At 42.9% G+C, this 20626-nt stretch overlaps 1 protein-coding gene across 1 annotated transcript; it reads right to left on the bottom strand.

Annotated features, from left to right (window-relative positions):
* Positions 1-4464: 4464 nt before the first annotated feature.
* On the bottom strand, positions 4465-20550 carry rmi1 (RMI1, RecQ mediated genome instability 1, homolog). The gene is made up of 9 exons (XM_080003679.1): positions 20493-20550; positions 19410-19586; positions 14521-14631; positions 14030-14179; positions 12183-12253; positions 11863-11986; positions 7918-8020; positions 6382-6571; positions 4465-6083 (listed from the first exon to the last, which is right to left on the bottom strand). The coding sequence occupies exons 2-9, from the start codon at positions 19569-19571 to the stop codon at positions 4829-4831; spliced, it is 2166 nt and encodes a 721-aa protein (XP_079859805.1). The 5' UTR covers positions 19572-19586; positions 20493-20550; the 3' UTR covers positions 4465-4828.
* Between the last annotated feature and the right edge of the window lie 76 nt (positions 20551-20626).

The raw sequence follows: 20626 nt of genomic DNA, 5'->3' as shown, positions 1-20626 counted from the left end.
TATACGCCCTCGTACACAGGCCCGACGTTAGGAGTAAGAAAGTACATTATCCCTCTCTTGTGCTTTGTCGTTGTTTTTTCCTCTCTTCGGAGGATTCTAATTTCCTTTCCGCCATTCTTACTCTAATGGTTTCCTGACTGTGCCCTTTCATTTGGTAATCTGCCTCATGATTAAACAGCCATATGCTAATAATCACCCAACACCCTAATTGTATATATGACGCCGGTGGCCTCATCTAAAAAATATTACAAGCTCGCCCGAAAGACCAAAAAACTACGAACAGCTACGAACAGCTGGCTCGATGGGAGTCAACGACTCTTTGATTGCCAATGACTTCCAGGAACGAGGCTGTCTGTACCTTACCGGTCGGTTTGCATCCTTCATATTCTCTCATCATTAACCAGAGGCACAGAACGAGACTCCAAAATGTTCAAGAGGTGGCTGCTTGTCAAATTACCTTCCTAATGGCCGGCTTGTCAGCCTGCCTCCTCTCATTGTCGGCAAGGATAAGTGGGGGGCAAGCTACTCTCTTCCTTGTCATAGCCAAATCACATTCTTATCCGGCCTGTTGAACCATTCCTTTCTCTCTTCCCCCCCCCAACCCTTATTTCTGAAGAATATTCAGAAATTCAAATAGCGGTAATGATTTTTTTTTTCTGGCGAATGGGGGGTTGAATAGAGGGAGAGATTAAAGAAAGAGAGAGTCATAGAGAGTGGGGGAGGAGTGGACGGCGAGAGCGGGATATGAGGGGAAAGAGGGACGACCGTTGTTCTAATCCTGTCTTGCATTGTGGGCCTGTCAGTCACCGCTCGCTCCGCTTTGAAGAGCGGCCTCGCCGAGAAATAGGGGCCTTTCATCACCATAACTAACCACTCGCGGGAGTTGTTAAGAAAGGGCCCAAGACAAAACTAATTATCACTCGGTAATCGAAGGGCTTTTATGCATATATATATATATATATATATAATCTTTTCTCCTTTTACACTTATCTTGTTTCGATTACCAGAGAGTTAGACGGAGCAGATAAGATTTACTGTGGATACTGTACTGATGTAGTCCGGGTCATAACCCGTTAAAGAAAAAAAAAAAAAAAAAAAAAGGACACAAAGCACATGATCTTCTCTAATCGTGGTTCTCCGGTCGCATAGTTCGAGTCCCGACGTTGCAGTGACGCATTTCCATGCAATCGGAAGCACAATAACGACGAATACGAATCGAATGAATATGAAAACATCAGACAGGGAAAAAAAAAAAAAATGAGGGGGGGGTGGCATCGATGGATAAAAAAAATAAAATAAAATAAGTATAATATGGCGGTTTCAACTCCAGTTCCCCTGGTCCTTTCAGACATGTTTGTTATCCTCTCCATTCGGTTGACCAGCGGAGAAAATACTTTTGTCTGTCCAATTTCGCTGATAATTCTCGATTCTTTTATTGACTCACATCCTTAACCCTTGGCATGCACGCGTGCACTCAGCCGGGTATGTTTTCGCAATTGAGAGAAACCATTTGCTCATCTTGGTGGAGGCCTCACAGAGTGGTCGCCGTGCCTAAGTGGATTTTTCATTAAGAGCTCTAATAGGGCAAAGAAAATTACAGAGCTGCTGCTGCAGGAAGTTATTAGTTAGGATTGCTCATGTACCTTTTCTCTCCATATTTGTGATGGCCAATAAGATACACTACATCTGCGGCAAGTGCATTAGAGAAATTAGCAAAAAAAAAAAAAATAACTCTCTCCCCCCCCCCCCCCCCAGTGTGTGTCTCGCCCCCCTTCCCTCAATGGCTACCTGCAATGTGGGAAAGTACCTCCCAAAATCAGGGGGGGATGAAAAGGTTTCCTTTTGTATCCCTAACTACCTCTCCGCGCTAATGCAGAGGCGGAAGAACAACAAAATCAAAATTATGCTGAAAATTGAGAAACTATATGAGTGCGGCTCAACGTTTTTCACATGCCCTGTTCTAAAAATAATAATTGATCTTTGGCAAATACATGGCGAAATTGTGAATTTTCAGTCATTCCGCGGACAGCACTGCTTTCAGAAAAGGCTTCCTTTTGTATCCCTAACTACCTCTCCGCGCTAATGCAGAGGCGGAAGAACAACAAAATCAAAATGACGCTGAAAATTGAGAAACTGTACGAGTGCGGTTCAATGTTTTTCGCATGCCTCTTCTAAAGATAATGAATTATCATTGGCAAAGACATGGCGAAATTGTGAATTTTCGAGTCATTCCGCGGACAGCGTGGCTTCTAGTGCTGTGCACATGTATACCATTTGTGCAAGGAAAGTGGAGAAGGTCACAAGCTTGTAATTGGAGATTCCTTCAACTGTCCCTTTAACCTTCTACCACTGTAGGCTTCAATCCAAGCTATTTCCAAAACTTGTGCACTAGAAAGTAATTCAGATTAAATGACACGTCTGTGAATGATGACAAGCCCTGCCATTGATTTTTGGTTTTTAGTTTGACACATCCTTGGGCTTGCCATGAGAATTATATCAAAATCAAAAAATAAATAAATAAAAATAAATAAATAAAAATTTGTTTATATATATATATATATATATATATATATTTTATTTCCCAATCACATTCTTGTTTATTTCTACCTGTTTCTTGATTTCTTCCTTTCCGAAATGCATCTTTTCCCTGTTACTGAAGGAAATACAACACAGCCGGCGAGCCACTTCCTCTTATTTCTTCCCCTCACTCCATTCTGTGATTTCATCACTCTATATTTACTCAACTTCTCTCTCCCCGTGGGTTGCCAATCTCCATTTCTTGCCCCCTGCCCGTTGGCCCTCCCTCCGTTGTATCCAGTCTCATTAGCTCATAACAGGCGAGTGGCATGCGTGGCAGGGTCCTGATTTAACTGTTCAACCCGATTAGGCCTTAACGAGCCTAGAGCAGCCATCTGAATGCGATGCCACAGTGGCATAGCAATGAGACATGTGCACGCGCCCCACGATGTATGCACGTATGCTCACACACACACACAGACACTTACATACAGTATGTGTGTGAACAGTGTCCCCGTGGTTCCTTCTCGGGCCATGATTTTTTTATTTTATTTATATATTTTTTCTACACACCTTCTCACTGTGGCAGGCAGAACTGCAGAACTCCGGCACGGGGATGGGACACAGAAGGGCCACCGGCAAGTGAGGACCGGTCCTGCTGCTGCCAGTCCTCTCCCGCCCGGCAGCAGCAGCAGCACCCAGGAAGCCCAGCGGAGGACCGGGGTAGACAGCCGCAGCAACAACCTGGGCCTGCAGCTAGCTTCTCCCCCGTCCAGCAGCCACTGTTGGGACCACCCAGCAGCCAGGCCCCCCCACCAAGCATTTTTTTTTCTCTTCTAGGTTGGGGGGGGGAGGGATTCTCCCTGGCCTCAGTTTGGTGTTGGCGGTATGTGATCTGGGGGTGGTGTGGTTTGTGCAGACCCAAAACACCTGTTACCTTGTCACCTTGTTACCTAGGTAATTTCGCCCGGGATCAGAGGTGGCTGTACGCCTGTTGCTCGTCAGAGAAATCAACGAGCAACAGGTAAATCACCCATCCCCACACACGGAGAGCCTCCGTCTTGACAGGTGTCCATCTGTTCCCATCTTGCTACATCCTGCCACTCTAGAATTAACTGGTGTGTTTGCAACGTCTGCCTGTGTCCCTGTGTCGGAGGGCCCTGGAAAGGCTACTGGGTGTGGCAGGCGGAACTATCATACAATATAAAGGGAGGGAAAAAAAAGCTAAATACACACTTGACAGGAGACAAAAAAATGGATACCATAACAACAGAAGACAAAATATTAATAATTAAAAACCTAAAAAAACATCACAAAGGGCCTGAGGACCTAAGAAGAAGTGTTCAAAAAGCAAGTGAGGGTTAAAGACGGTTCTCACTGAGGACCAGTCGAAAAGATACTTTCAGTAGGAAGTACTTGTTTCAAGTAGTTTTTTATAATTGATCATTTAATAAACATAAAAATTCAGCAAATGCTTTTTCTCTCACAAAAACACACTCAAACACAGTTATCAGGTTTGCGGTACACACCGCCCGTAGCGCTGCGTTTAAAAATAAATCCTGTGCGCACAAATGATAGACGAGGGCCGCAGTGAAGGAAAATAATCAAAACGCCTGGACTCTTTTATCCCGCTCCCCTGCTTTTCTTGGAAAGTTTAAAGACCAATACTGCCCTTGGACATGGAATCATTTTTCCATCAGAAGCAAAGCTTGCATTGAATGAATGCAAAGGCCGCCAATTACCACAAGAGAATTATTTTTATTCCTCACCCTCACTCATCTCAAACCCCTTCAACCCCCTAACCCTAACCCCCACACCCCATCAGGAGGTCACCATTTTCCACATCCCCATAGAATTTAGCATTTCTAGATCCTACAAGAACACCTATTTTTTAGTAGTAGTTTTCATCAAGAACAGATAATAGCCATATACATAGAACACTGTATCTCATGTAAGATTCATATTTATTATCAATTCATAAAATGTACATTGGGAGGAACAGATATAAAAGGAAACACATGTGAGTATGAATAAAGTTATTTGCACAAATAACTAAACTAGTTGGGCAAATAGGCTGGAAGAAATTGAAGTCACCCATTTGGCCCGAAGCAGTGGAATATTTGTAATATTAACAATGTTGTATTTATTTCAGATCTACTGATGAAAGATCCATAGCCCAGTATTTGCCACAACGTTGTGTCAAGATGTATAGAAAAATATAAGGGCCCTGCTGATTGGCAGTTTTACAGAAATATCTAACCTTTTAAATATTTTATCCCTTCACATCGCAACCATTTATTCAATTGTTTTCTCATCTTTTCCTCTTCTTCATTCTGTGCTCCAGTGCTCGAAGGTCTTCCTCGGTAACAGGGTCTACCTTGAGGACGACAGCTTTCTTTGGCGGCGCTTCCACCAAAACAGTCATCACACAGCACATGTCCACCAGCTCCTCCTGACACCTCCTCATTCCGGCGTTCAGCTCGGCCCTTCGGCTCGGGTCGCGCTTCATGGCACCTTTCTCCGCCACTGAGAACCCCAGCATGGCGCTCAGGACCTGGTCTGACAGCTCCACGTCCAGGTAACCGGTGCCATCTGATATGGTGGCAAACACACGCCACGCGCCGGTGTTGCTGGTGAGTTTCCCCAGGAGGGTCACAATGAAGGCTTTCATGCGGATCACTGTGCCACGGGGGGTCTTGCCTCGGAGCAGACACAGGTAGGTGAACGGAGGCGAGGTCAGACTTGGAGCGGTGATCGTGCCGTCACGCGGCGTTTCTTTTTCCAAAGATAATCCGGCAGATTCTGCAGCCCTTGGTACGTGACTAATGGCCTGTGGTATGCTTTCTGAAACAGGCGCCGTCTTAGTAGAAGACTTATCTGCCGGTCTTGCTGATGACTGAATGGATAATCTATAATTGAAGTCCGATGCTTCTGATTTACTGGGAACGCTCCTTTTTCCATCTCTGGCCTGACAAAGGCTTTGAGGTGCATCATTTTTGCTTCCCAGTGAAATACCCTCTTGAAGGACAGATGCATCTGAAGTGCTGGCCCTTAACGTTTGGAATGTTCCCAGAGTTCTGTCGTGCTCCTTAAATCCGCCTTGCACGTCTTTACCCCGATTCTCAATTTCCTCTGTCTCTTCAGGAAAGCAGAAATCCAGGTCGTCATCCATGAAATCCCTGTCGTCGGGGAGATGGACAGCTTCAATAGATGCCCTCAAGTGAAAGGAAGGGTCAGAGGTCACCGCCTCTCGCCGCCCCGGGGCCGCTCCATTGTGACCGAGACGTCGGTTGTCGTGTCTGCTGTCAGGCTGTCCTCTTGTTTGAATGGAACTTTCCTGAAGGACTACACCGTCTAATTCATCCAGCACAAGGTCATCAAAGTCTTCATCTGGGAAATTTTCATCTGCCGCATTGTGACTCGTAGCGTTGTGTTGACTTGAGAGAGTGGACGATGGAGGGTTCACAAGGGCAGAATAATCTTGGTCATTGCGCCGGTGATTGCCTTGGCCTAAACTCCTTCCACTGGCTTGTGCCAAACTTTGGCGTTGTGAGGACGATTCCCTCCTGGAAGAGATCAGTCAACGTTGTCGTTTTGAAACAAAAATGATTTCAAATTTGGCAAGCATTTAACTAATGTCCAAGAACCAGATATGTACGAGTATGAGTATAAAAGGTGATTACAGTATGAAACAAATTTAGAACTGTCCCAGATCATTCAGAGAGTACTCATCCTTTTGTAACATTTGAGTGACCAAGGAGAAGGGGAGGCTTGGATTGTAAGTGTCTAGCTAGGCCTTTAACTATGTTTGTCCACGGATGGATATTGTTCGATAAAGCGTAAATCACTTCACGAATGACGTACCTGGAAGAGGCGGTGGAGGCCTGGCTCCTTACAGAGGAGCCTCTGTAGGACACGGAGGAATCCTCAGTCAATGTTCCGTAGCCGGTGTCCAAACTATGTTGATGCTCCGCCCTGTCCAACTCCTCCTGGGCTTCCAGGCTGACCAACAACTCCTCGTCATCGATGTCAAAGTCCTCAAATCCATGGTCACCTGGTGATTGAAAGTGATTCAGACCCCAGAAGTTCTGTTATGCGACATTTACTTCCGCCAAGCAATTTACTATTTACCACCACTTCTGTGTAGAACGCACAATAAATGAAACAGCCGATCCAAACGGTAAAAAATGTATGCGCATATGGAGCACAGCCATTTGTGGGTGACTATTGTTGCCTCTTTTTGTTTTAGATAAGGACATCAGTGCCAACTGTATCAACATTGCCAAGACTGGCATCCTAGATAGCTATATTAGATATATTATGTCAGCATGCTAGACGTCCAACGTTTCAAACCTAGTTAGGCAATGCATTACAACTCCTATAATAGCATTAAACAGTCCTTCTGTTGTTGGAAATGTATTAATATATTGATGTGTTTAGTATTCTGTTTGGTTATGTTCGCTACTGACAGGATGAAAAGTGTGTCTAAATGAAGTTGTTGTTCTTTCTTTTACTAGTAAAGGTTTGGGACAGATGTGTTAACAAGTTGGGGAAGCCTTTATCTTTCCATCTCAAGCTGAGCATCATCGAACAGACAAGCTCGTTTAGGTAGGTTCAGTACGATAGTGTTATATAAACGTTATTGGACATTTGAATATAGAGCACACCTCCCACTACTCTCTCGCCCCCCCCCCCCCCCTCACACATGCATCAAAGTAACGGAGAACAAAAAATAAAATAAAAAGAAAGAAGAGACAAAGTATATGACAACCATTTGGTTAGTTTATTTGGTTGGTTAGACCATTTTAGTGTGGTAACAACGATGTTTCCATATAATCCAAGTATAGTTCAAGAAACTATTATACCCCTCTCTCAATGATTTCAAGAGGGACAACTCTTGAAACTCTTGGACACATTTTCCCTTGAGCAGCAGGGAGTCAGAATTCCACTTCATTGCATTACACTTTGTATCGACCCTCTGAGAACTTGGCGACCTGCACTCCACACCCTGAAATTCCACTGCCTCCATTTGTTGTTATGATGCAAAGTGACAGGCTGCCACGTAGATTTTGTTCCCATTATTTGTATCCCTTGACGATAGTGCAGACGAGAGCTTCAAGTCCCAACAGCTTATTCATTTTTACACAGAGAATGTTATGAATGTAATTGGCACCTTGCTAATTGGCGCTTGTATTGGGAGACACTTTCTGAAATGATTAACACAAACAACATGGAGAAGAGAGATTGATCTGTTTGAATCCGATGCAGGGCGAGTCGTTCAATGACACCGCATTTAAACTCAACATTGCTGGTTATGCAACACCGCTATAACCTTCCCTCATCCTGCTCTGTATGTGCAGGACAGGCTTCATCCCACAAACAAGGAAAAACTGTGCTTGCCTTGCTGTGGTGCTGGCGGGTCGCCCTCATTCACCTCCTGCTGAGCCCCTTCGGTCTGGTGCTCCTCCTCGGGCAGACCCAGGGCCCTGCACAGCACCCTGCCCTGATTGGAATCAAACACATTGATCTCCATCGTTAATATTACATAACATTTTGCAGTGAGCATTATCACTACCAAACTAGCAACCTCAAATGCAGTAACAATTGAAAAACAAATAACGTATTTAAATTAAAGGAGTGATGTAGTCGACAGGGTCCAATCCGGCATCACAAAATTAAATTCAAGGACTTAAGTACTATTTTAAGCACTATTTTTCATTTTCCCAACTTCACGAAGAACAAAAAAAAGGATCCATTTTTAATGTTGTCTTTATTAATTAAAATATAATCGTAGTCTCATTGTCTATTATTTATATTAGTACAGGTACTCCTCACATAATGACCTCCTTGTTTAACGACCGTTTGGACTTGCTCTCTGACCAGTCTGTTTTGTGCACTGCGTACAATACCACAGCATTCACTGTGTCTGGGTGTCTCAGCGTCAAGCATCTCATCGCGCACCACCATTCTCAGTGTCAGTGTTGTTCCCGCAGTCTGTCAGTATTCACTACATTGGCGTTTGCAACTGCCACGGCCCCTTACCGTGAAATAACACGGGTCCTCGCTTATCGACCAAATCGCTTAACGACCTGGTCCTAGGAACGGAACTCGGTCATTAGGTGAGGAGTAGCTGTATATCTATTATACACAGATCAGCCACAACATTAAAACCACCACTAATAGCCACTAATATGGTGTAGCTCCCCCCCGTGCCGTCAAAGCAGCTCTGACCCATGGAGGCCTGGACTCCACTAGACCTCTGAAGGTGTCCTGTGGTATCTGGCACCAAGACGTTAGCAGCAGATCCTTTAAGTCCTGGAAGTTGTGAGGTGGGGCCCCCATTGATCGAGCTTGTTGTTCCAGCACATCCCATAGATGCCGTTTTGCAGATGCTCTGACCTAGTCGTCTAGCCATCACAATTTGGCCCTTATTAAAGTCGCTCAGATCCTTACACTTGAACTGACTGTTCACTTGCTGCCTCATATATCCTAACCCTTGACAGGTGCCATTGGAACAAGATGATCAATGTCATTCAATGTTATTAACTTCACCAGTCAATAGTTTAAATGTTGTGGCCGATCGGGGACACACACACACACACACACACACACACACACACACACACACACACACACACACACACACACACACACACACACACACACACACACACACACACACACACACACACACACACACACTACTTCAAGTAGTTGTAGGACAAAATTCAAGCACCTCAAGGAACTGGTAAGAACCCTGATTTGGACATACTCTGCATAAAGATTGATAGAATTGTTAAATGATTAATATTCACATTGGGGATGCTCTGATATCACTTCAGGTGCAGAATCTATGCACCAATCTAATCCATTACTTTTACGAAAGTCCAGACCAGCTATTCCCAAACTGGGGTAAAATGTGATTTACATTTTCAAACAGTCCAGGGCTCAAGATGAACTTTTGACCCGGGAAATGTTTTAAATAAAACAATTTTCCCATGAACTGGCAAATGACAAATTGTGCGCAGTGCGCATCGACCACTATGATTGCAGCGGCTGGAAGTTTGTAGAGAGTGTGCAAGTTCCGCTGGTGATGAAAGGTTCAACTCTTTTTTGAGACTCCTGACGACTCCCTCAGTAAAAAGAGTCTTTTGCCAGACTTGCATCACAAAGTTCCATGCGGCTGCATGTGGCTTGCCCGTCTTAACACAAACTGTTAACATGGAGACAGCTGCCTTACATGGTATACAATATAGATATCCAGACACCTTGATATGATCTCCAAATAAACTTTATTATAAAGTAGTACAATAACAAATTGAAGCAAAATCAATGCATTTGAATTCCAGTAATTGTTTTATTGTCATCCAATTGGTCTAGCCTTAATTTATATTTGTAAAATATAAATCAGTCAACATGCATGCATTAAAGCAAATATTTATATAAGAATACAATTGTTTCCTAATTCTTTGAATTGTCTTCCATTTATGCTAAGAATTTCTAGGGATGACTAAACTAATTGTAATGTGCTTATGGAGCAATCACAATGTGAAGAAACAACATTTTAAATTTGGGGCAATCCATGTTAACTTTGGGATGGTTAAAACTGTTTTATAGGGACGGTGGTGAAAATAATTGGAGCTTTGGTCTGGAGCTGTTCTGAGCCAGTCTATTTCAATTTTCAAACTTGCCAAAACATTTGGGAGATGTTTTTCCTCGCTTGAATGAACTGAAGCAGAACGGAGACTGAAACTTTACAATTTCACTATATGCGTGAGCTGGTGCGCAAATTGGGTTTATTAAGCGAAATGGCTAATAAAGAGCAAAATTATCGATAACTCACTCTCTTACATAGGCTGTATAATATGCGCAGACCGCTGATGTGCGCTGACTGTGGTGCGAGAGGGGGAACGCAGCTGGGGGGGGGGCTGTGAAGGGGTACCGGACTGTGAAAAGATGGGAACCACTGGTCTAGACCACCAGTTTGGAGTCATTAGACTACAGTTATTGACATGAACTCCATCTCTCTCAACTGATGACATCTAATTTGCTTCTATGTGACAAAAAAATCTGAAATTAGTCACTTTTATATAGAACTCTTGAATAAGATATCCCATATAGATATCATATTTTAGCCTGGAATTGGATTGATGGTGTCCAATGCCTATATACATTGTGCACATACATCCATATAATTATTCAAAGGGGACCTGTTGTGAAAAATTCACTTTTCCAGTGCTTGTGCACCTACATTTGTCTCTCTGATGGGCCTACTAACACATATACTGTGAATAAGACAACTCAGTCGGTTTTTTTGTGAGCTACCTATTACAGAAAACATGTCCAGAAACACCCCGTTCAGATTTTTTTATCCCTTCCTACGTCACAGGGCCCCCAATAAAATTAGAACTGCCCCCCCTCTAACTCCACCCACCGCAGGAGCGCTGCCAGGCCCACTGGAATCGTAGCTAAGCGCTAGGCATGGGAACTGCTCTGTTGGCTGCGGAGACCAGCACAAATCTTTCAAAAGAAAGAGGAATTAATACCAACTGTCCATGACAAAACTGCAGACACGGGAAATAAGTTATAAGTTAAATAATTATTCTCTGTATTTTCCTTTCTTTCTAAAAGATAATTAAAAAAAAGGTTTTCTGTAGAATGCGCACAATCTGCTGTACGTTTCTCCAAACCAAACCAATAAAAATAGTGTTTTATAATTGTCGATGACTTGATTTTATTTTTCGTCGTTTACATAAAACGTGTGGTGTCCTGGTGTGGTGTCCTTGTCTCCTGGAGCCTGGAGCACGGCAACCAAAGTCAGAACAATCTTCTAAATGACGTCTTGTAGAGCTAATATGAGTGAAGACTCAGCATCTGGATTGCTTATTTCTTACCTCAAATTTCTTCAGAAACAGATTCTAGTGGACTGATAAGGGGAAATAAGTGAGTTTACAGAGTAAATACAACGGAACCCGGAGAAACCCCATTGGCTCACAGAACCCGGAACTTGTGCTCAACCCCCATTGGCTCACAGTACTCGGGGCCTGGCTGCTCATTCACATTTAAATCTACACACACAGAAAGAGACTGTTTTTGAACAGGATGGTTTTGAGGCATGTTAGATTGGTTTGAAAGCAAAATCTGAGTGGTATTTTCAGAAAATAACTTCAAAACCATTTTTGGGGACCTCAGATATGATCTTGTTTAGAAGCTGCATAACAGCCCCCCTTTAATTTAAACAGCCATAGAACAAAAAAGCTCCTTTAAAGTAATAAAAAATTAAAATTAAAAGAAAAAAAAAGCAGAAAACGTCAAACCTTAAGAAATTAAATCAAAGACGTTTACCTGCTTGTTTCTTTCCATCAAATCCTCCACTTCACCCCCAAGCACCTTGACATTTTGTGGCCCCAGCAGAAGCACCCCGAGCCTGCAGACCATCTGCCCCTGCAACTGGAGCTTTAAGCCAGGTCTAGAAGTGGGATAAGAAATACCTCTAAGCATGACCAAAAACCTTCTAATCACATCACAATCACGCTGGCAAAAATAAATTGATTGGAACAAGAGATTCTGGTAAATTTTTCCATGCCCCTTCCATTGATATTTGCTTTTATAGTTAGGCTATCTTAAAAAAGAAATTCAGCTTTCCGATAGCTAATTAATTTCACCTAAGAGATGTGTTCAGTGCTGCAATGGGCTGGTATTCCATCGCCTCCAAGCTTTGGACTCCATCTGTTACCTGCTCAACAGACAAATACACAGGTTACTTGAACTGTTACATTTACATATGTGCACATCCAAACTTTGAAAGCGTGTCAAATCTGAAAACAAAATTGATATGTCGCCACCTCCTGTAACCCTTTCTGCATGTTGTGTTAGAAATGAAGTTGAAGGTTATGCTTATTTTATCAAGTTATTTTGCCTTGAGGACACTGGTCTTCCAGGTTCAACTAGAAAGGTTTCAATGACATTTAATTTATTAAAACATATTGATTTTCCAAGTTCAATACTGTTTTTGGGATGAAATAATAATTGCTGCATGGGTTTTACAAGTACAAGCATATTGTAAATCTGCAATCTGTGTTCATCCATGCTGAGCTATTATACATTAATCGTTCAAATTGAATCACAATATTCATCACAATACATTTTTTTTGTTAATTGGGTTATGTTTTGCGTGAGCAAGGATTCCAATAATATATATGTGGCAGATCTGCTCTCCTGTGTGTGGGGATGGGGGTTTTACCTGTTGCTGGTTAGACCAATCAACTAGCAACAGGCTTACAGCCACACTGATAACAGGGACAGGTGTGGCTGCTCAAATCACACCATCCCCATCACATACCCGATACTAAACTGAGGCCAGGTTCCTCGGAACAGCACGGTCCATAGGCGACCCTGTCCTAGGGCGACGAAGCAGACAACCCCCTCCTCCCTTCTGGAGCGTGGGGCCTTGGGCTGCAGTGGTGGCTGGTGGGGATGTAGCTGGGCTTGGCTGTTGCGGGGGCTGCCTGGAGGTGCGGGTAACCGCTGCAGGCGGTTACCCGCGGTGGTTCTGTGGTTCTGCTTCTCCCCTGGTCCTCTGTCAAAACCCTGGGCGCTGCTGCTGCCAGTCGGGAGAGAGCTGGTGCTGGGGTGGCCCGTTGACCCGCTGGCTCCAGGGCATCTTCGGACAGCCCGACTGTGTCCCTTCCCCGTCCCTTCCCAAGGCATACAGCCACACCATCCCTACCCAACAATATACTATTACATATTCTCTATGTACTTATTTGAAAACTGAGTTGAGGATGTGCAGTGCACCATTTGTGTGGTAATCTAACTAACTCAAAAAGCACTGTAACACAAAAAGAAAAGGCCAAGAATAGGAGCTGAGACGTTTCTAAGCAACAAAAGTGCTCCTCTTGTATAACAAGGGAAAATGGTATAGCATGATGTGCACTCCATATTCCATAAATTTGCTCTCTGACAAGTCCTCCTTCAATCCATATGACAGCTCTGACTGTTTGAGACACATCTGACTACAAAAGCCTGACTAGGAAGACACAATAAATTAACTTAAGTTATTCTGGATTTAATCCCGCTATGGGAACATTCTGTAATTTATGATTTATATGTTGCACACAACACAATTATATGTGATGTCATATAATCTGGAAGTGCAATGAAATATGAAATAATAATCTGGAACAAAAGCAAGTATTAATTCATTGTCATGATATTAGATAGGACATCAATCTATTGACTATGCATGATTATGGATAAATGATATCCACAATCATGAAGTCTGTTTCATAATCATGCGGTCTTATTTCGAACTGTAAAGTTGGAAAGAAGGCAAAACAATCCCAAGTTAGTTCAACAGCAAAGGAAGCAAATACAGTTAGGTAACGACAATACAGTAAAAATACAAGGGTCTGAAGGTTCTGTATTCTGTTTCTAAAGGCTACAATGAAGCCTTCAAGTCGTTCATTTCTGTAGGATCCGGGCGGACATGTTGAGGGGAGTTTCCTCTGACCTGCAGCAGCAGCATCCGTGTCGGCTTGGCCTCCCATGGTTTCTGGGTTGTCTGTGTTACGGCAGACACCTCCTCATTGGAACAGTCCTTGCCCCTCCATTTTTGCAACTGACCATACGCTGGCTGGCTGATGTCCAGTAACGAATCAACCTAGGAGAGAGTGGCAGCCATCTTTGTTTATAAAGTGTTTCCAATGCATATTTCATTGTGACACAGTATTGTTTGAAAACACGGCGAAACTAGATCTGAGGATTAACAAAAAGCCCTATTTGTGCATGTTTTTCTCACTTAAGGTGCTATTACTAGTCAAATTTTGCGCATTGCAGTCTTAGCTTTCTAAATGTACCACAGTTTATTTATTGCACTGTTGTTGCATAATGGTTCATTACCTTTGCTGACAAATAAAATAGTCGCCACTATATCCAAATGCGGATTAAGACATATTAAAGCATGCAAAAAATATTTAGCCATCCAGACAATATGAGACTTGCCTGAACAATGAAAGTGCCACTGAGCTCAGTCTTTTGGGCCTGGGAGAGGCCATCGGGGAGCACAGGGTGGCCCAGGACTCTCAGATCTGTCTGCAGCCACTGGTCCAACACCTGGAAGGATGGAAGGTTGGGTTTATATACTCCACTTAGTGCAGTGTATTTACATATCTCAGTAAAATGCTGAAGAGTCCATGGGTTTTCTAACAAAACTTAGATAGACTTAAATGATATGAATGACAATTCAAGGTCCAACAAATGAAACAATCTTCTAAAATCTGAACAGCATTGCAAGGGTATAAAACCAATAGAATGACTGAATGACAGGAACAGCTTTGGCACATTCATTGAGCATTCCCTGTCCCAGTATTCCCTACACTCACTGAGTGTCCCAATATGTTTTAGGACCTAACTTCCAATTCTTTCTCTATTCACTTTGGCATTCTGGTTGTATTATCTTCTTTGTTATACAAATAAGCTCCTTCCCATGATGCCTGCTCCCATGGAAACCCATTATAAGCCTTGCAGTCCATTAGGTTAAAGAGGATTTAAAATTAAAGTACGGTGGAACATAAACCTGTAAAGCTTGCAAAAATGGCCTGTTATGCCTTGCTAATAGCCTTGGACAGAGCAACAACGAAAAAGAGATTCAACCCTTGCATAGCCTTTGCTTAACAGTTATTGGAAAGTTAATGTAAGTATTTTTGGTGAGACAACAACCATTTGGTTAAATTAACATTAGATTATTTATTTTTTCCAGTCTACTCTCTCTTTTGTATACTTTTCACAATATCACAATACACACTACGCACATAGAAAATAAAATAGTGGGGTGAAGTGAAGCTGCCATACAGGGAGTTGGGGGCTAATATGTGAGGGGGGGGGGGGGGTCAATCAATAAATGGATTAATAAACAACACACATTAATAATATCCACATTTTTCCCCTTGTGGTAAAAAAATGTATTAATCTCTATTATGCTGCAAAACCCCCGTTCGATCACATCCCAAAGCTGTTCTGTTGGGATTCAGATTCAGTGACGGGGAAGGCCACTGAAGAACACTGAACTCCTCATCATGTTTATAAAACCAATTAGAGACGACTTTTGCTTTGTGACACGGTGTGTTATCATGCTGGAAGCAGCCATTAGAGGATGGGTACATTGTGGCCGTGAAGGGGATGCACATGGTAGCAACAACACTCAAATAGGCTGTGGCATTCAAGCGATGATTGATTGTTATCACGAGACCAAGGTGTGCCAAGAAAAAAATCTCTCACACCGTTACACCACCACCACCACCACCACCAGCCTGGACTGTTGACACACGGCAGGTTACGAGGTTAGGTCCATGGACTCATGCTGCTGGTGCCAAATTGTGACCCTACCATCTCTGTGCCTTGGCAGAAATTGAGATACATCAGACCAGGCTACGTTTTTCCAGTCTTCAACCGTCTAGGTGAGCCTGTGCCCACTGCTGCCTGAGCTTTCTGTTCTTGGCTGACAGAAGTGGAACCTGACGTGGTCTTTCTGCTGTTGTATTCCATCCCCCTCAAGGTTCAACGTGTTGTGCATTCTGAGGTGTTTTTCTGCTCCCCACAATTGTACAGCGTGGTTATCTGGGTAACCGTAGTCTTGTCAGTCAGCTCTGTTGACCTTTCTTATCAACATGGCGTTTCCGTCCCCAGAACTGCCGCTCACTGGATGTTTTTTGTTTTACGCACCACTCTGAGTCAACTCTTTTGTGCGTGAAAATCCCAGGAGATCAGCAGTTACAGAAATACTCAAACCAGCCCGTCTGGCACCAACAATCATGCCACTGTACAGTTAACTACAACACTGAGATCACATTTTTCCCCACTCTCATGATTGATGTGAACATTAACTGAAGCTGCTGACCCTTATCTGCATGATTTTAGGCACTGCAACCACACGGTTGGCTGATTAGATAGTTGCATGGATAAGTATGTGTACCGGTGTTCCTAATAAAGTGCTCAGTGAGTGTATTGACGCATGTGTACCTGTGTGCCATATATATATATATATATATATATATATATATATATATATATATATATATATATATATATATATATATATATATATATATATATATATATATATATATATATATATTTAAGGGAAAGGGAGTGTGGGGGAGAACCAATCCCAGGTGCGATGGGGAACAGCAGGACATGCCGCTGTGTAAAAGCCTGCACTGAGAGTCGTAATTGTCCTGGATTCCGGGGCTGACGGAGCCACTTGCTCCTTGCTCAGTAAGTCTCCAGAGTTAGTGTTAAAGGGATGGTGCTGAGGAGGGGGTTGGGACACACAAATAGAGTATAATATTCTGTTAATATTCTATAATATTCTATAATTCTATAATATTCTATAGTATATATACTGTTTCTTTCTTTCTTTCTTTCTTAATATTCTAAAGGTGGAATGTCTTTGAAGAAGAAGAATTTTTTATTCATCTCACAAGTGCAGATGCACTTTGCGCGCATGCACGCACGCATGCATGCACGCACGCACGCACGCACGCACGCACGGTGATGACCGCGAACACACAAATTGCAGGGCTCAACAGCAACGGTTGCCCAGTTGCCCTTGGCAACCAGATTGAGTCAATTGGCTTTTTGTGGCCTCTGGTTGCCCCCTTTGGCAACAACTTTTTAACATAAAAAATAAGGACAGCAAACAGCAAAACGTTCACCCAGAAATATATTAATTTATTGCATTATTGATACTTAAATATTGCTGTTACAGTCTGAACCAGAACGCTGCAAATGCGTTGGTGTGTTTACGAAGGAAGGAAGGAAATTATGTTGTTTGACTGTGGGGTGAAAAGTTCGACTTACTCATCAACATCACAAACAAATGTGCTAATTGATTAAACTGACAAAGAACCAGATGAATCTCAACGAAAATGCAAAAAGGGAATGGGGGGAGTGCGGCAACCGATTAAAGCATTTTTTTTATCCATTTGAGAGAGAACGACGGCATCCGCAATCGATTAACTAGTGGACTCATTTTCTGATATTACAAGAGGACTAAGACACGGACAAGGCTCTTTTCGGTTGAAAGCTCTCCAAGCAGAAAGCGATGCTGAAACTCTATTATGTAATTACAAAATTAACTAAAAACATAGCTGCAGGCAGCAAAACAGCAATATACCAGCTCTAGGGTAGTCTGCCCTTTGTTAAAATTCAATGGACGAGTGCCCATTGGCTCTCAGTTCCGGCCTGGTTACAGTGTAATTCTATGACCGGGCGGTGTTTTGAGGCTGTGGGTGGGTTTCCTCCGACGCAACTAACGGCGGATATTGGGGAACAGAATTATTTTCTGGCACTTTGTAAATGAACAGAACACTGCCTTCACAAAAATAATGTATTTTATCAAGCTTTAAATAAATAAACTAAGGTAAGTGATTTAACTGACTTAAATTGTAGATGATATATAATGAAATCAATTGTGTGTAGTGGGCTACACCAAAAACACAAAAATAATGAAAATACTCTAAAACATATACACAATAAATACATGTTCCTTGTATTATGTCATTGCTTATTGATTTTACCACCAGTAATTATAATTCAGGAAGTTTGTATACATTGATATCTCTGGAATGTCTATGAAGTCTGACAGTGATGTTATCGGGTTGAATTTTGTAAAACTTACTCTGGTGCGTGTCAGTTGTCCTCAGGAGCATATATATTTATGATGTTTAATAGGCTTCACTTTATTTAATCCAATTATCTTCTGGTAATAGTTTAACAGATTTTTTAAGTGTAATAGTAATTAAATAATACCTGTCACTTTGTATGGTTGAGAGTTTGTATCTTATATTCCTTTAGTAAAGTCTAATCGCGACTATATCAGAGTGTCACTAGACTGTAGTGCTATCACGTGATCTGTGTATGCTGTCACCTTGTGTACTGTGCGTGGCGCCATCTTGGTGAGGTTGCAATTGTTGATCACCAATCTGGATGAAACTCAAACAATGGCACAACTGCCCCGAATACACATCTTATTCAGATTGTCTGTGAGTTTGTTGGATCTATGAAATCCATAAAGGTCTGACATCAGTCCCATCTCCACGTGCCGCCATCTTGGTGAGGACCTGCCTGTTGACCAATCAATAGACTGCAATGCTATCATGTGACCTGTGCCCGCTGTCATTTGCACATGCATGCATGTTGTGGCGGTAAAAAGATAGTTTTTTACTAAATAATTCCACAATAACAGACTGATCTGGATCAAACTTGGACGACGGCATGACGGAACTGCCGTGAATACAAATTGTATTCATCTTGTCTGTGAGTGCGATGGATCGATGAGATCCATAGACTTCTCACATCAGTTTTTCATTGACAATAGCAATAGGGCTCCCGCCCCTTCCCGGCGAACCCAAATACAAATTTAAATCTACAGGAAATGTCTGTAGTTTTAAACTTTTTTCTCGTCAATACACGAACAAATTCTTATCATTGTAGACAGACAATTAATAATGCGCATGGCTCAGACCTCATCTGGTGGAGTGCTACTTTTAAATGGAAAGATAAAAATTTGACTTTACTATTGTGAACAATGGTAGGCCTGCTGAGATTCTTATTGTCTGTGTGGTGTGCATATACTGCACATGTGGGTGTAAGAGAAAGACGGAGACGAAAGCTTTGAAAGTTAGTGTTGAACCCTGCGCGCGCACGCACGCACGCACGCACGCACGCACGCACGCACGCACACGCACACGCACACGCACACGCACACACACACACACACACACACACACACACACACACACACACACACGCTCGCAGGGTGTAGTGCCTTTTGTCTGGTTGGCTATCAGTCATTAATTTGGGAGCGAGACAAAGCCACAGATACACTTTACCTGTTGGTTAATGTGCTGTTGTGAGAGTTGGCCTCCTCCGCCGGCCTCCTCCTGCAGCCACTCCACGCAGGCCTCCAACCAGTCGAAGGGCACTTGTACGTGCCAGGAAGACTGGAGCCAGACCTGGGTGGCGTGGACCACTCCCCGGGACTCTGGAGCCATCTTCGGCTTCACCGCCTGTACAGTACAGGTGTGCACAACTCAAAACGTTGAGCACTTCCTTTCAACGCAGCTGCTTCCAGCCGATCTGCACAATTTGTGTTCGTCATGAATAATGTACGATTATTACCATTGGTAAAAATATATGTTCTGCTGCTTAAATGCAATCATCTATATATATACATGGATTAAACTTTAACCTTTTATCGCTGTGGTTCAATTGTCTTTTTTATCTGTTTAAGCTATTTATTTATATGCTTTTATATTATATTTATATTCGTTTTGATATTACACATTTTACGCCTTATGTAAAGCACTTTATATTGGCCTTCCGTATGAAATGTGCTATTCAAATAAACTTCCCTTGCCAAACCCCGATGAAGCTGTACAGATCCAATCTGAACACACAGGAATAAGAGAGCTTTACTCGAATCGACATTAAAACTGTCTTCGAATGGAAGTTAAACCGCTTTACTTGAATCAACATTAAAACTGTCCATGGGTGGAAGTTAAACTGTTTTACTGGAATCAACATTAAACTGTCCTTGGATGGAAGTGAAACACAGAACGTTGTTTACACAACAATGTGTGTGAACATATTAACGTCATCTGTTGTAATGTGCTGTCCCTCTGTGGTTGCTGCTCAAAAAACCGATGTCGGGGCAGAGAGTTGAGCTTTTACCGTCAAGTAAAAAGGTTTCACCGCTTTAATCCCGTAATAACTCACATAAACGAACGGTCCGACGGGAGAATAAAACCTCCCGATTCCAATTTACAACCGCGCGTTGTGAGCAACCACCCGGAAGGCGCCAAAACCCACGTACCGCGCCAAGCCGCCTTCTACGGCAGCGTTAACCCCGCTTTGACACCGCGACACCGGTTCCATGACATGGACATAGATCCCCCTCACCACCAAAACGTTACCTCCAACACCTGGATTTAAATAGAGAGGCGGAGAAGCGGCGCCGGCCTTCGAGCGGATTCAGCGGTTCAACCGAAACAAACACCAGGAACACGCCCACTTTGTGATTGCTTCGTCCCCTGTCCAATGGCGGCGG

Source organism: Zeus faber, assembly GCF_960531495.2.
Source record: "Zeus faber genome assembly, chromosome: 7".
NCBI classification, from domain to species: domain Eukaryota; kingdom Metazoa; phylum Chordata; class Actinopteri; order Zeiformes; family Zeidae; genus Zeus; species Zeus faber.
Note: the sequence above shows the minus strand (reverse complement) of the source record. Positions and strands in the feature narration are given on the sequence as shown.

Excerpts from the sequence above, each read along its gene's own strand:
- rmi1 (XM_080003679.1), bottom strand. The coding sequence starts at position 19,571 with ATGGCTCCAGAGTCCCGGGGAGTGGTCCACGCCACCCAGGTCTGGCTC. Across the intron at positions 12,254-14,029 it reads CACGGATGCTGCTGCTGCAG|GTAACAGATGGAGTCCAAAG; the intron begins GTCAGAGGAAAC and ends TCTGTTGAGCAG. Across the intron at positions 6,572-7,917 it reads CCCGCCAGCACCACAGCAAG|GTGACCATGGATTTGAGGAC; the intron begins GCAAGCACAGTT and ends TTCAATCACCAG.